General features: G+C 42.0%; 1 protein-coding gene across 1 annotated transcript in view; it reads left to right on the forward strand.

Moving 5' to 3' along the window:
* Positions 1-10,186, forward strand: part of ELOVL6 (ELOVL fatty acid elongase 6) — a 31,766-nt gene extending 21,580 nt beyond the window's left edge. Inside the window, exons 4-5 of the mRNA XM_010710094.3 lie at positions 1,604-1,755; positions 4,485-10,186. Of these exons, the coding sequence (XP_010708396.1) occupies positions 1,604-1,755; positions 4,485-4,909 (577 nt within the window). The 3' untranslated portion in view covers positions 4,910-10,186. The remainder of the gene's footprint in view (positions 1-1,603; positions 1,756-4,484) is intronic.
* The last annotated feature ends 7,414 nt before the right edge of the window (positions 10,187-17,600 follow it).

Raw genomic sequence — 17,600 nt, forward strand, 5'->3', positions numbered from 1 at the left:
CACTTCTGGGAGGGAAAATCCTGTGGAGGAACCACATCTCAGGCTGCGGGGACACCTGAAGTGTTGCACTTTCCCTTCTTTGTGAAGGGATGGATAAGTCCAAAATCTGTATGTGAGGGACTACCACTGCTATCTTGCCTATTGGTGGAAATATATTCAAAACTTTGGGTGGCTCTGTTGGGAAGCCTAGGCTTACCTAAATACCTTCTGTAAACCTGTACCACAGCAAGATGAGTTTTTTGTTTGCATGCAGAACAGGAGGACTTGTCTGGCAGTAGAACCCATGAACAAATACCACCATTCAAATAGCAGCTAATATTAGTAGCTTCTATGGAGAACAGAGCAGTGTTGACCATTGTCTGAATTTTCTGACAGCACAGTCAAACCTCACGCAACAAAATGGAAAAGTGCAGGAGCATAACTTGCAGTGGGCTAGGGTGGGCAAAGGGCAGAGCTGCTGCTAACAGCAGGCAAGTTGGACTGGCTGCATTAATGCTGTAGATTTGGAAATCTAAGTACTTCATACAAATAATATAAAAATGTTTATCAAGAGCTTGGCAGGCTTACTTGAACCATCCAGTCTGACCAAGCAAGACAGGTAGAACAGGGCCACAGAGAAGCTAGAGGGGAGATAAGGTATATCTGAATACAAGCATAGGGATGTGTGATATGAAGATGTACTCAACCCTACAAGAATTTGGGCCTTTCTTTGCTCCAGTTTTCTGAAAGGTGCTTGTTTCACTCCGTATTTGTCGTGGCTTTTGAAGGCCCACTAAGCGACAGTATTAAACAATGGGTGGGTTCTAGTGAGGCAATTACTTCTGCAAAGTGCCTCACTGCTGAGACAGAATCTCCTTCCATCAGCTGGATGTCTTCTGTTATCTGAACTTATCTCCTCTATAATTGCACTAATTAGTATGATTCAAATTTCATGATGTTTCTCATTTACAGAACACTGTTACCTTGCACCTTGCTGACGACATGAGGGTGAATCTGTGCTGTTTACGACAATTCAACCAGTCAGTTCTTCTGTTAGCAATGATCTGTTAAGAGATGAAGTCAGCATGTGCACCAAACCACCAGCCCTGACTACAACATCCCACTGTAATCTGTGCACCCTGCCTGTTTTCTTCACTGCTCAGAACTCCCATGGATGTAACATGTGCAGGGAGAGACGAGAAAACTCAGGAAATCAGAAGAGAGAGTTGTTCCTGGTTGTATTGATGGCAGCTCTTTATTAACTCATGTTTTGTAATATTCTAGCCACCAGCATCAAAACTCTGCATGTTTTTCTCAGTGGAATTAGGGTCTCCAACTGTTCCTGGAAACAGAAGGCTCCTTCCTGTAGTAATGAAATAAAAACCACTGATGTTACCTTTCCAGACTTTCATCAGGGAATACTACTGCAGTCCACTTTGCAAATATGAGTTCAGAATACCTTCCTAGAAGCCAGAAGAGTTATCCAACTTTAAGGCTGTCTCAAGCTCATTTTTTTTCAGAACATCTATGGCTTTTTTTTTTTTTCTCATGATGAATTGAAGTGACCACATATAGGTGCCGAGTATCTACTCAACTTTGTTCATTTTCTCTTTTTGTTTTAAAGTATATTCGGTGCTGTTCGAACTGCTCCTTACATGCTGTACATTTTGATGACCAAAGGCCTGAAGCAGTCAGTGTGTGACCAGAGTTTTTACATTGGACCTGTCAGCAAATTCTGGGCATATGCATTTGTGCTAAGCAAAGCACCTGAACTAGGTGAGTACTCTGTCTTCCTTTTTCTCTCCAAAGCAGAACGAAGAGAGCATTCTCTCTAAATGCCATCAAGTTCAGTGCTGTTCTTTCTCCTCTGCCTCTCTGCCAGTCTTTATGAAAAGCAGCTGGGCCTTTGTCATTGTTTCAAAACTGCTTTTTTTGCAATTAATTTGGCAGAGCGTAAAGCCCTTAGATTGGTTGTCCTAGTCATACTGGACAATCTCATTTATTTATATACACCTCAGGCTGTCCAGACGGAGGTCTCCAAAGTATGCCTCGTTTAGACACATCTTCAAAGCTGAAATTACAGCTCAGCTTTCTGAGCTTTTTCCTAGCCTTTGTCAGCACACCTGTGATGACGCTGGTTTCAGGTAACAGAACAGGTAGGTCCAAGTCCTCAACTAAGTTCCAGTGTATTTAAAGGACCGGAGTCTGCCTCATCACCAACCTGTCCATTAATTTATGTAGCCTATCTGCCAGCCATAGATTTTAGCTGTCTAACAACAGCTGGACATCAGCCAGGGATTCACAGTTGTGAGGCATCCTGTAAGTGGCAAAAGGTTTACCTGTTCCTCTTTAGAGCTCCTGCTGTTAGACACTGTCTTCATCTGCAAGTGGCCACTACTCAAGGGTATTTGGCATCCTGACACAGTAAGAGTTGTAGTTAGAATGAAAACCAGGAAAAGCTAATAAGAAATCTCCATCAGAAAATATCAGTTAGAGTTGTAGTTCCAGAGATGTTTTTTTTTCAAGTCTACAACAATTTGCCAGGAACACACTGCCACCCTTCCAATATCTAAGCTTGCCATCAAGCACTTTTCATGTGCTTTGTATTTTTGTGTTTGTTACCCCATGTCTTCCAGCAGCAGGAGATACAAGTCCGGTGTTGCTCATAGCTGGGGTCTCATGCTTTGCAAGTTCACGCAGTAGATCTGTAGGTTCAGCCCCAAGGGACCAGTATACTTTATGAACATGATACAGATGTTGAGAAAATGTCACATCCCTTCTTCTCCCCATGAAACTTTTGTAAGGACAAAGGGTGATTCCCTTGATATTCCCTTCAGCACTACTAGGGCTGGCCAATCACTTCTGAAGTAGTTAGTGATTGCAGACCAATCTGAGTAGCATCATTGGCAGCCACCCACCCTGTGGATATTGGTGCGAGGCTGGGCTAGAGCCGTTGTGTTGGCAAGAAGCTACCTCCATTCTGCAGCATTCATCCTTAAATATATGTGTGGGCATACAATTATGAACAGTAATGTGCTTCTTCTGAATGCTGAAAGCTATCTTTAGGTAGAAGCCAGTTTCCCACAACATCCCTGGCTTTTTAAATCCCAAATCCAGTGTGATGCGGCTTTTTATAAATGGCTGTCTCTCCAGTGATTTATTTGTAATGATACTTACGATATGCATGCCAAAGCCAACTTAACATCCCATCTGTGTGTGTTCTGATCCCACAGCTTATTAGTGTAAGAGAGGATTGTTTTAACAGGAAGAAGACAGTGATTCAGCAGCCCTCCAGCTTTCCTTTAGGAGGATGCCTTTGCCAAACCTCAAAGGGCTGCAGAATTCAGTGTTCAGGTGTGCAGCAAAATAAGTCTTTACCTTTCAGCAGAGAATTTGATTCAGCAAATTACAGGATAGCAATTCATCAGCATAAACACTGGGAGGGACAGGCACCAATTATTTTGCTGTGTCAGAATCTTTTGGTTTCCTGCTGCTTAAATTACTGCAAAACCACTGAAATCTCATTTGGTTAAAACTGGAGGACGTCAGCTCGAACTACGCATCAACAATAAATCGGTCATATGATTACTTATTGAAATGTGAGTCAACATCTTGTAGCTAATGAGATAAACAGAAGTATTATGGCTTACTGGAGACCTAGAGCAGATGGTGCAGTTTCAGTTCCAGCCCTCACTGATACTCTTATTTGGATTTTCAGGGATATATATGTAGAAATAAGGCCCTGATTCAAATCTCAAAGTACCTGTTTGGAAACACTGTCTATAACAATAGCACATAAGTAGCATACATATATATTCATTATATCTAATTATGTATAGGTTAGATCTAATTGGGATGCTCAGAGCAACCACGAGAAGCAGAAGAAAGAAAAAGACAGGAATGAGGAATAAAATTTGCTTTTCTAAAACAGTAACATGAATTTGCAGAGAGAATATTCATTTCAACATAAACCAAATTTCTTTCTAAAACCTTTTTTTTTTCTGGCAATTACAGACCTTCAGTAACGTACACAATAGCTTTTTGCATAATAACATTTAATTAGAGCCAGTTGCAGGTAGACATTCAAACCACTGTGCTGCTTCCTCTGTAGATTTTCTGCTCTCTGGTTTTCTCTTGTAGTCACAGTGCACGATGGACAGCCTGACAGTCGGAGGTGATGCATGTATGTCCACCTGCCTCACTTTAGGCTTTCACATATTATGTTTACAGCAAAGACCTATGGAGTATTCAAACAGGGGATTTCCAGTCAACAAAAAGGGGATTCTTGGGTTTTCCAAAAAGCACCAAGAGATGAGACCCAAGCTGGCGCTCGGATCTGACAAGCTCTGACTTCAGTTGCTGAGGTGCTATTTCATGCTACAAAAGCATATACTCTAGCAAGAGCAATGGGAAGAGAGCATTGCAGAATTCAGTAACTGTGTTTGATGTGTTTCTCATTTCCTCCCCTCCCTTTTTTTTTCTTTCTGTTTTTCTTTTTGTTACAGGAGATACAATATTCATTATTCTTAGAAAACAGAAGCTCATCTTCTTACACTGGTACCATCACATTACTGTGTTACTTTATTCTTGGTATTCCTACAAGGACATGGTGGCTGGCGGTGGCTGGTTTATGACCATGAACTATGGAGTGCACGCTGTTATGTACTCTTACTATGCCTTGCGGGCTGCTGGCTTCAGAGTCTCACGCAAGTTTGCCATGTTCATCACCTTGTCGCAGATCACCCAGATGTTGGTCGGCTGTGTAATCAACTACCTGGTCTTCTCCTGGATGCAGCATGGCCAGTGCCATTCCCATGTGCAAAATATCATCTGGTCCTCTCTCATGTACCTCAGCTACTTTGTGCTCTTCTGCCATTTTTTCTTTGAGGCCTATATCGGCAAAACCACAAAAGCAAAGAAGGTTGACTAGTGGTGAGAATGAGACAGAAGCCATAGCTCAGGGTCATCAAGAAAAACAAAATTACAAGAAAAGAAAATGGCACAAGGAAACACATATATGTATGGTGCAGCTAAAACTTGGCAGCTTAGGGAAAGTTAGCTTGGTTTAACCCAGTAAGTTTATGATCCTATCATGGTGAGGACTCACTGCAATCTACTCTAACTCAAAGGACTGCTGATGAAAGCCTCCTTCCTTCTTGTACCTGCCTGCTCCAGAAAAGAAAGAAGAAAAGGAGAAACAGAAAAAAAAGAAGAAAAGAGAAGAAAAGCAGAAAGAAAAGAAGAAAGTGAGAAGAAAAGAAAAGGGGAAAAAATAGAGCTGAAATTATACATTAAATTAACTGTGTTTCCCTGGGATGGAAAAGAATTTTATTGTGAAAAAAAGTTTCTAAATTCTTTCTAATAGTTTTTCAGCATTAAACTTGAACAAAACATTTACATTAATGGTAGGATTGTGAAATTAAAATCTTTTCTGTAAAAGATTTAGCCAAAATGAAACCCAAGAGGATGTCACGTACACCTATGTGGAAAGCGGTTGAATTTCATTGTGGTCATGAATGGCGGGGAGAAGAGATTGAGTGCTCTGCTCTGTCCTGTGCCAAGGGAGTAGGGCTGGGAGGCAGGCACCTCTCTAGGGTGCAGGAAGGAGCAGGACTTGTACAAGAGCCTAATGTGAAAAGAAGCGCTGTTGCAATACATATCTCAGCAAGTGCATTTTCCAGGTGCGCTTTTCAGCTAACGGCAAGGAGTTTCTGCAGCAGGATAAGACATAGAGGGTTAAATCAACCGATATATGCTAAATTACCAGGGGCTAATAGCAGATGAATGTTCAGGAAGGAGAGGGAGGCAACTCCTGAAACATGATTTTTAAGAATCATCCATCAATCTCAAATTAACCCATAGCAACACGGAATGGAATGAGGGGAAATGAGAAGCCACTCTAGCCAGCGAGCAGCAAGCAACGCCTCTTCCCATTGATTCCCAAACCGTGCGTCGGGTGAACCCGGGAGGCGAGGAGACGGGAAGAGGTGCAGGACCGGGCAGCGCTGGGTGGCTCTGTGCCTCTGCACTCACCTGCCAGGCTGGATGAAGATGTGCCAAGAGCCCTCCTCTGGTCACATGGAGATACTACTGCAAAACATGCCTGGAATAAGATTTTCTTGAGATTGGTATAGGAAATTAGTCTGAGCGGAGTGATTTTGCTGCAACAGCTTAGCTCTAATGTCCAGAGAGAATTGTTCTTCATTAAACATGTATCTCTCTCTCTGCAGAGTCGGTACTGTAACATCAGACTGACCACTAAAGAAGACACTCTTCTTCTCCGCAGTCGGCTACAGAAATAAGAGAAATGTATTTCACTCTGAACCTTAGAGAGCTAGTTGATAACAGCCATATTCTCTCAAAGATGAATAGATTGCATTATCTGTGATATTCCAGTCCTTACAAAGCCAAATAAAATGTGTAAAAGTTCCTAGTATTTCAAAGACGCAAGTATGTAAACTTGATGTTAAATGTGTTATTGTAGTACTCTAAATTGTATCAGTTAGGTAGCTTAACTAAACAATTAGAAGAACTAGATCAACAAAATAGGGACTGCTGTTCTGCATAGAATACACACACCTATAACTACACCCATATACACGTTCTGTGAATTGTCAGCAAGAAAAAAGCCCAGCGGCAGAGAATCACATTTCCTGGCTAACGCAAAAGATTGTCATTATCTTTCTTGTTTTAATTTGAGATTGTACAGTGCAAAGAGTTTGTTTGTTTTTTTTTTTAATTCTGATTTTTAGCTTTAATTGTGCTGTCATTCATGAAACAGAGCTGCTTTAGTATCTTGTTAAAAGATGACAAGGGCTTTTGGTGTCTCATTATATTCAAAAGAAAAACAAATAAAGTTACATTCCATGTTATGTGAATGGTCTTAAAAATCAAAAAGCCTCTGTAGGCCGAAATCATAATTATAACAAGCAGAAAAGATGTTTACATTTGTGTTATTTAAGTTATTGATGTGCTGACATTATTTTATGGTACACAACAAACAGCAAAATGTGATATCCAGTAATGAAGCTATGATATTCATTAATAGGACTACTGTGTACATGGAAACAATAGGCAAAACCAATTAGATGTGTAAATCATTTTGTTTTACAGCCTGGGAGTAGATAACTGTAATGCTGAGTAAGCCTTTATCCTCACGCTTAATTTTGCCCTGGCTAAGAACCAGGTTTTGAAGACTGAGTGACCAGGAAAACCCAAATTTCAAGTTACCTACACCCTAGATGGGAACTGGTGGCCCCATCATGCCACGCAAGGAGCTGCATGCAACCCCTGGTAGCTGGAGGATTGCAGGTAGAGGCTTAAAAGCCCAAGAAGCTTTACAAGTAGGAAGTGATACTGCAGCTAGCGGAAGACCTGTGGCCCAAGTTTTACACAGACAGAAAACAGGATGGGTTGCTAACGAGTGTGCAAACAACCCACTGTGTTTTGTGCACTGTGTTCCTTAATTGCATGAGGGGGGAGGGCAGGGGAAGCATTCTGTGTGTGCAAGATGGAAATGATGGTAATGCTGACACTGATTTGAACAGAGCAGGCGTTTTACTCCCGTTCCTGAAAGCCCTCACAGGTGCTGTTTTCTCCCAGTCTGCCCACATCCCTGTGAGCTCTCAGGTTAGATCTGGAGATGTCCCCAGCCATCCCAATGGCCAGGTACCTCCTAAGCTGTCTGGTCAGCAGCTCCAGACCAGGGGCTGGCCTATAGGCGTCCTCCAGATGCAGTACAAGTGTACCCCAGATGTGCGGGGAAACCTGTGGGGAGGGGGAGTCCAGTGGGAGGATAAGTTTGCTGGCAAGTATGTGTGTAGGGAAGGAACAGCAAGATCAGACACGTAAGGAATAAATGAGGATACATCTGCCATCAGAAGTTGGAACTGGCATGTCACAGAGGCATTTCTACATGCCAGTTCCAACTGGCCGTGGGGCTTCTCTGAGATTTTACACTGGAGGCAAGTGTAATTAAAGAAGTTGAGGATATGACCAAAGTCAACATATACTGTTTTTCCTTTTTGATTGTTTTTTCCCTCCTCTAAAAAGCGCATTCTTGATATTTAGACATCACTTTTAACCTATGTACTTGAACAGCGAGGCAGTCATCTCTAATGACACGTCTAATATTCCAGCTGTTTCAACCCAAACACAGCTAACTGGGTCCTACTTATTTCCCCTAGTTTAAACCTTGGGGCCACACTTGCACACTATTCTGTCACTACCAGAACCCTTTTTTTTTTGGCAATAACTTTAAGTAAAGCTGCAGTTCTGCCATATTTACACATGCTTTGGGGGACTGCAGCTTGCATAGTGCACTAAAAATTATGGGACTGTGACAGTAACCACAATGCTGTCAGGAGATTCACTGCTGAAGTCAGGCAAGTTACACTGATGATAAGGTCAGTCTGCCAGGGCTGAAGGTCTGTACTTCATGTCTGACACATTCATCCAGTGTACTGAAATAAAAACAGTAGGGTTGTGCATGTTTACCTGTAAGCAGCTGTGAGCAGGATTTGATAGGGAAACACCAAGAAGTTGGGTAATTGCAAAGTTCCTTCAAGCTGTGTCTGAGAGGAGAAGGAAAGTCCTCATGCTGACAAGCCTCCTGTAAGTCAGTCATAAATGGTGTGCATCTCAGCTCACTGATAACACATAAGTGGCTGCTTCCCAAAGACATATTTCACCACAATTTCAGAGGAAATGAATAAAAGCATTGTCTTACCATAAGGGCTTAAGCATGGAAAGGAATCACTCGAAGAGGTCCAGCTGAACAGCAGGGATAAACAAAGCCTGTTTTGTAGGGGAGCATGAACTGCAGGTGAGGTGGCAGTGGAGACCAGTCGGTGCCTGGGTAGGAAGGAAGCTTTGAGGACAGGGCTGAGCCTCTTGCTGGACTGACTCGTGCACAGTGGCCTGCTTGCCTTGAGGCTGTGCAGGGCCCAGGGTGTGCCACGATGGAAAATAGGCTGCAGCCAAAGGCCTCCTGCGGTCTGCTGGTCTGTGCTTTAACAGCCAGCCAACTGCTGGGGCTGTCGTTTTTCTCTCCTAAAAAGAAAAATGTAGGAGAATGGATTAACTGAGAGCAATGACACCTAGGGGATCAATATCACGTTTTCAGGTAACAGTCAGTGTAAGGCGCCAATTACTGTGGCCATGACACAGCAGCCTTTGTAAGCACGTGCCATAATGTCTCCAGTATTTGCATTCTGTCTCTGTACTTCAGAACTAGAAACAGAGCTACTGATCACAAGTCATAAATGCAGAACCAATTTTAAGTAACAAAAGTGTCTTTGATTGAGGAAGAAAGCTCAGCACAGTGTAGACTGTGCCACATAAGCTCAGCACGTGGCTGAATACCTGCAGAAAATGAGATTGCTAGTGAGGTGCCCGGAGATGTCCACCAGCTTTGCTTCAGTCTATTGCAGTGTGGTTGGTTCAGAGAGAAGTGACACAAACCGCCCAGGCCCTGATGTTAGTCCTCAGTTCTATTTCCAAAAGCCTTCTAAAAGAGAAGAAATACAGCTCAGCACTGTCAGTGTGTTTCTACTCTTTTATTTCAATACATTTTCATGGAATCCCACAGAATGGCAGAGGTTGGAAGGGACCTCTGAGACCATTAAGTCCAACCCCCCTGATAAAGCAGGTAAAATATAGCAGAGGATGGTTGCCCATCCCATTTATTTTACTAAAAACAAGCTAAAAGATGAGTCCCTGATTCTGCTATTACAAACACTCCATTGTGGTCAGTGTACATGGGCACAGAAACCATTTGCTTACAGGGGCAAGGACAGGATCAGTGCCTTGTTACAGACTTATTTTATAGCAGAGCGACAACCACACACAGGGTAGAATTAATTCGATTTCTTAAACACGAATAAGGTGAGATCTGCACAAGAGCCCTACACTGAAGGGAGACCAGGGACCTCTCAGTGCATCATAAAGCTCGATAAAATGCTGCATGAAGTGGGGTCAGAGGGTATTTCCCAATGGGTATGAAATGATATTCCCCTGAAATAGTGACCTTCCTGAGAAGTCTCATGTCTGTCCGGCCCTGGACAGCTTCAGACAGGGCTGTCTGCTGAAGAAACACAGCTCTGATTCACTTATCTGCTTTCTCTAAAGAGCCACTACATGCTTTAGGCTTTGAGGAGCCCTAAAGCTCAAGCTAGATTTCTATTCAGAAAACAAACAAACAAACAAACAAAAAAAAAGAAAAGAAAAGAAAAGAAAAAAAACAAGGAAAATAATACGTGTACAATAGCTACGAGAGAATAGTATGAGAAATGTCTTTATTTTACCATTTTCAAATGGCTATTTCACTACATAAAATGAAGTTTTTTATTTTATTTTATTTTTTTTTGGTATATTGATATTCCAAATAAAATTTTAACTTTTGGTTCAAAATAAAATGCATCTCTGTGTTTTATTTATCTGTACTGCCCAATCAGTTCCCTGTAGTGCCATCAAGTCCAACTGTTGAGAAAGAAAAACAACTCTCTGTCCAGTAGGCTACAGCCTGAACTGCTCTGCCTTTTGCTTCCCAGCAAATCTCTGCCATGTTCCTATTTCCACATGCCACACAGAAGCACTATGTGTATTCTTTCTGTGTGCACATATGCATCTGTATGACTCCAGTGCAGCGCAATTGATGCTCGCATGTTCTCTTTATTCACATTTGCCCTTTCGCTGTCTTGATCTCTGCATCTCTGGGGTGAAACAAAACCTGAACCCTCACGTGCCCCTTTTATTCCCTGATCATCATGGTTTTGGAATGAGCCATATAGAATAATTTATTTCTTGTTTATCTGTTGATAAAAGCTTTACATGTCACAAATAAAGGATTATGGAGGGGAGATCGGTATTATTTTTCTTCCAGAATTTTACTAAAATTACCATGATTGGTGCTAGGATTGGTCAGGCCCATATTTGGGCTGGCTGGGGAGACATACAGTGGCATTTACAGCCCACCGGTGGCACAGGAACTGCCAAGGGCACTGAAAGCCTTTTCCCCACGCGTTCATCAGGCAGACAGTGGAACCCAGCCAACAATGGCTTTGCTGTTCACCTCTTTGGCTTTCGACATGGCTTTATCTACATAAGATAAATGGTGCTCATGTTGGCTGATGGAAATTCAGGGCATGTCTGCAAGATACCTAAGGCCTCAGCTTTTGAGGAGAGCACTGTTTACTCAGGAACACTTTTGTGCAAGCAAGGCCAGGTTTAAGGAGATAAAAGCATTACAGGCCTGCTATCTCTTAAAGTAATGAACATAACACCGTGTCGTTTCTGACTATAGCCTGTAGCTACTCCTGCTCACTGAGATTCAGGCTGGAAGAATGTAACATATTGAACCTCAGGTAAACATCCCCTCACATCTGGTAGTTGGCACAATATAAGTACGGGACTGGGAACACAGGCAAGTGTTGAAGAGGTGGAGATGCTCTGGTCTAGCACAGGATGGGTGCGAGGAATCCTCATTCTGCAGGTCCCTAGTCCTGTGACCGCACCCCAGAGGGTGGCAAGGGTGACCCAGGGGGCCTGGAGAAGGCTTTGGAAAATGGAGTGGCCACAAGGTACCACCTCAGGAATGTTATTGGTTGGATTTCTGCTCCTGGGCTCACCCCACACAGTCTATACCAGATGTGCCCTGAGGGTAGTACAGATGGTCAGATTGTTAACAGGGCTTATTTAAAATGAAAAGTAAGGGTATGCCAATGGAGCTGACTTATCACAAACATCTACTTAGTCTGGATGACTGGGTGGTCAAAACACAACTACGAACAACTATGAAGACACCAGGTTAAGCTCTTGCTTCTGGCTGAGCGCCTTAGTGCACTCCCACCATGCCCTCCACTAAAGCAGCAAGCCTTGTCAGGGCACAAACTATGTAGGGAAGTAGCAAAATCTGTGCAAGCTACACGTTTTAGAATATGACTGTACTGGCAAAACAAATGTCAGGATAGATGCTCCTACATATGTCATATATATATATATATGTCTCTATATGGACACCTCTGAGCTGATATGTTCTCTGCATGATCTTGGAATGATAGAATCATGAAAGTTGTAGAAGACCACTAAGATAATCTAGTCCAACCATCCACCTACTAGCTATACTGCCCATTAACCGTGTTCATAAGTACATCTCCACGTTTCTTGAACACCCCCAGGCATGGTGACTCCACCACCTCCCTGGGCAGCCTGTTCCAATGCATCAACACTCTTTCAGAGAAGAAGTTTGTTCTAATATCCAACCTGAACCTCCCCTGGCTCAACTTAAAACCATTGCCTCTCATTCTGTCACTGTTACCTGGAGAAGATCTTGGGCTTGTTTGAATTAAATGAGGCAAAACCTGTTCTTTCAAGCAGAAGAAGAAGAATTAAAATGGAATGTGGTGGTGTGCCAGGATCATTGCATACAGCAGACAGTTTTGGTGGACTGTATGGATTTGCATGCAGAGGCTGGGAACGCCTACCTTGCTCAAAGAGTGCAGGTCAGAGAGAAATCCCTTGCAGACAGATGCCAATTGCTGACAGGTAAGAAGGCTCCCGTCCTTTCCATAGCACAGCAGGGCTAAAGAGCCTGAGGGTCTTATTCTGGAAATAAAAGCACCAAATTGGTGAAAAAATTAAATGACTACAGGTGCAAAAAAGAAAAAAAAAATAAGAGTTGCTGGTAGCAGAACACTGAAGATAAAAAACAGGCGATCTCTGTTACCCAGATACCTTCTCATAAGCCTGCCATTTTGTAACTGTGGATACAGCAAACCTGACCAAAAGTCTCCATCACAACTTGGAGAAACAGCATGCGCTAAAGTGCCTCATGGAATGTTTGGCTTTTGTCAGGGTCCTGATCCAGGGAGGTACTTCTGGAATGCAAACTCCAAACCTCCCATGGCAAGATCTCCTTGACAAAATAAATTGTGACATTCTGAGGGGAAAGCTGTGAGGGCTTTCTTAGGGCTGGTTTTTGGAGGTGGGGATGTTAGTTAGAGAGGCTTTCTGTCTTTTGGAGGAGAGAACTTCAAATGTACATGGCTTGAGAAAACTTGACATGTACGAGAGTCATGTAGGCATCTCCTTCACTCTTAATTGCTTGGAGAGGGGTCTTCCTCTCCTTCTCATCCCTTTCCTCTCTCCTCCTTCTCTCTCCACTTTCTTTCCTTTTTCACTTTCCCATACCCTCTGTGTAGGATAGTGACAGACTGCTACTCCAGGAGTTAACTTTATTTCTTGAATTCTGAAGAGATCAAGAAAAGACATCAAAATTCATGTGTGATTCTATATAAAAACACCAATATTTTAATTGCCCAGGTCTCTTGAGTGAATACTTGCTGTACAAAATTTTTGGGGTTACTTTCCTAAAAGGTTGCAACTGAGTTTTAAAATCAGGAGGTTTTTAAAGAAACAGTGAAGTAGAATTTAGAATTATCATCCACGGTCTGCAAGTATCTTAGGCAGACATTGAATCTGTGCTGCAGGCAAAGCTGTGAAATAGCAACCGAAGTGTAAAGTTTATAGACCCCATTTTTGCTAAGGATCCTACTTTCAAACTGTACCTTGTGAACATTCTCTCCCAGTGGGAAAAAATCGCTGTAGTAGAAAAACTGAGACTGGTGGCTAGCTGTCTACAGCACCAAAGGTGCTTTCCAGACATGAATGATTTGGTTCTATGCAGGTATCACTCTTCTTTTGTTTTAAATGGACAAATGAAGCAATAATGACAATTTAAAAGAAAATGTCCAGATTATTGCTATAAGTAAATTGTTCCTCAGCCCTACTGATAAGCTCAGTGCCACAGGATGGCACTCTGCAGTTTGAAGAGCTGTAGTGTGGACCTTTCTTTGCAAATGTAACAGAGAAAGGAAAGTGCTCAGGATAATAACCAGCAAAGACTGTGCACGCCATAGCCAATAGAGCCAAGATTGAGAAAGAATCATAGAATCCTTAGAGTTAAAAGGGACCTTTAAAGGTCACCTAGTCCAACTCCCCTACAATGAACAGAGACATTGAGATATCTCTCTTTTACTTTTTTTTTTTTAAATTACTTTTAAATTATTTACTCATTTACTCATTTACTCATTTAGATGCCTTTCACTTACGCAAACATGTAAGGTAGTATTATCCACCAACTTCCATAACTCTTTGCTCCAAGTGGGCTCCAAGTGTGAAACTTTCAGTCCTGTTTGCAACTTGGCGGAACTATTCCCAGTCACACTTGCCTATACCTGTTCATGCCTGTGGCAGCAGTTGTGCATTGCACAAGAACAGCACAAGCAGTCTATTCTGAGTTCATACAGGCTGTTTATACTGTCCAGTAATGTATACCTTATAGTGATTATAACTGTGCAAAGAGAAGAATAATTAAAATAATGAAGATGAACCATAAAACTTGAAGAAGTAGCATCCATTAGAGAGCAACTCATCTTTAAGCATCTCCCTCTGTTGCAGCTGAAGCCAAGTGTTGCTATAATTATCACCAACAAGGAACATTTCAAAAGTCAATATATAGAAAGTCTCAAAAGAAAATACTTAAATACTTTGGGATTTTAGCTGATTTCTCCATTGGTCATGCAAATGGTAAGAAGGGAACAAATATCTCGTTTTAAAAAGAAAAAAGGTATTTCACCAGCAGGACTTCTTAACACATCCTAAGCTTTAGAGTAACTACTGCCTTGACACTTCTTAAACTTGTTTTCAAAGACTCAAACTGAAAATCTCAATGTCATAATTAGAGGACAGTACAGCACATAATTACAAGGTTTGTGTGATCTCATCCTCTAAGAACGATTCCTCTCCTCCCACAGTTCCTGCTGCTCACTGCCAGCTGTCTGCACCTGTGCAGAGGTCACCCATCGAGGATCCACTGATGGTGCCACCAGTTTCTGCTCTGCAGCACAAAATGATTATGCATGCACAGTGCCTGTGCAGCTCTCTGCCTCCCTTTGGTGCATCTAGAGCAGCTTCCAGTGCAGCAGTGTAGTTCAGAGCATACTTCCACCACACTGCATGACACTCTGTGATCCACGGACAGCAAATGGCAAATAAGAGGTATGCATCCCAACACAAGTGTCACCATCAGAAGAAAGTGAACATCTCTGTGACTTCTCTAGCTGCCTCCCCAGCACTTCTCTGCTCTCATATTTTTTAATTGGCTGCTTCCTGTCGGATGGTTAAAATCATAGTGTGAGACCATAGAGAGTTTGCAACAGAGCAAATCCCTCAGTGGCCTGCTGGATCTGCCCTTTGACATTGATGGCCGTAGTTCAAGCTCCTGCTGCCACAGAGCATCTATCTATGCCATTGGGCATCTAAAGGGAAATACTGTAGATGCAGAAGTGGCAAAGGAAGCTCCTTTTGCTCACTCTCTCTTCAACTGCTAGCAGGGAGGATTGTTAGATCAACGAGTAACTACTGTTTTACTGAGCCCGATATCAATCAAAGGCAGCAGCATTTCCCACACCTCTAGGAAAGCGAATCACAGGTGGCATGCTGTGGCTATTAGGATGTTTGGTGACAAGAAACCAAACTCCTGTGATGTTTCTATAGGTCTGTTTTCCCACCAGAAAAGCTGCCAAAATCTAATTCCACTTCCACTTTTAATGAAGCAGAAGACTTCTCAGCATCCTTTCCTTCTCTTTCTGCTTTTCCTCTTTTCTAAGAAGTTGGTGTCTTATAGCACAGCTTGCAGAGCTGCTAAGGCTGGGACAAGGGAGCACTAATAAATCATTTCTCCATCTTTAATGAAGTTATCAAAGATAGAATGAACATACACACTCAAAGAGAAGTGGAAGCCTGAAACAAGACAGAATCTTCCTTGGGAATAGAAAACACTATTTTTCTTTCATATGATGCAGTTATTTATTTTCCTAGGATATGTCATAAAATAGACTGAGGCAAATCTGTCTCTGCTATTAGCCTGACAAGCATATGGAATTTCAGCAGAAAATACTTCAAAAAAGCTGTATAGTTCATTCAGATAGTAGTTTAAAATGACAGAGATATAAAATGAAGGAAGAAGACATTACTCACTTACTGTGAAGTCTATAAAAATCTTGTAAATAGAGGAAGATCAGAGAGCACCACTAGAATTAAAATCATTGCATTGACCACAATACCTGTGTGTCAAGCACAAAAAATTTGATGAGCTTTATTTGGCCGTACCCCAGAACCCTTTAATAAACCATCATTGTTTATCCTTCTATTTTCAATCCAGAGAAGAGTTAGGACATAGTTCTATAGCAGGAATGCATGGAAAGCATTTGTTTTTCCCCAGCAGTGCAGCAAGTCACAACATAGGCCAAGTTCTGTTGATTCACTGCACCATTATTTTTACACTTAGACTTCCAAACCACAAAAACTGTTAGCAGAAAGTCATTGGCAAAAATTACCCCCATTCATCCAAGCAAGTAGTAACCATTCACAGTGTGATAAAGAACGAACAAAAATCAGTGATCTGCTGCTGTTCCTGCGTTACAGATAGCAGTTCAGTCACTACCTATTTATGCATCAACTGAGACTGGAAGTTTTTTCCTAATCCTATTTCCTTCCTCTGCCTAAGTGGGGGTTTAATTTAATTCCTTACAGACACGTCCTACAGAGAGGTGGAAATTTTGCAGAGGCACAATTTTTTATAAAAATATATTACAGTGTCTTTCAGTCAGAATGATTTAATGCCATGGGACTTCTCGTTCTCTGTTGTTGAGTAATCTCAAAACTTGATGAAATATCTCATGCAGAGTTCCTTCTGAATCATGCCAACCACAGAGCAGCTCCATCTCTAGAGACGAATAGGAAACTAATTCTGCTTTGAATCATACATGCACTGTATGCGTGCAAGCTGCAACATTATTTTTCATTCCATGGGATGCACAAAGGCTTTTTTGGGGGGAGGAATTCTTCACTACCCACAGTCGCTTTCTCATTTGCTGAGACAAAATCATGTTTCTTGATCATTATCTTTATCGTTCTGGAAATAGAAAGCCTGAAAAATGTCAGTGGGTAAGGTTTTTGAAAAACTGCCATTCCAAAGAAGGCCATTCAGAAAGTCTTGTTCTGAAGCAGACAGCTGGTTTGACCTTCTCAGGCTCATCTGCTGTACTTCAAAGCATCCATGGAGGATTTATAGCACACATGCGTAAGCAAATGGTAGTGGCAGGAAGAGAGGAGTGCTGCAGTGGACTGTATGGCAAGGCTGTAGTGCAGCATTTCATCACTGGAAGAACTGGAGAACATATATTAGGAAGATACAGTATTATAGGAGAACATGATATTGTTATAAAGATAGTTGGCCTTTATCCCAGAGGAGAAAGAACTAGGTGATCTATTGGATTGCCTCTCAGTCCTGTGCTCCTTCCTATGATTATTATTATGACCCTTAATGGGTCTTCTTAGCATACTAGAGCCAGATAAAGCATTTTCTAAGAAATATAAAGCTCATGATTACCGAGCTGTATGCTTGGTAATAACAGAACAACATTTCATTTTCTAAAAATGACTGAACCAGTTTTATTCCAGTGGAGCAGATATGGCCAGGAAAGTATACTTAACTTGTGGAAAATGACTGAAAGAAGCCCTCAAGCAGCTGCTGGCAGAACAGTTTTAAAAGCATAATC

Source organism: Meleagris gallopavo, chromosome 4 (assembly GCF_000146605.3).
Source record: "Meleagris gallopavo isolate NT-WF06-2002-E0010 breed Aviagen turkey brand Nicholas breeding stock chromosome 4, Turkey_5.1, whole genome shotgun sequence".
NCBI lineage: Eukaryota > Metazoa > Chordata > Aves > Galliformes > Phasianidae > Meleagris > Meleagris gallopavo.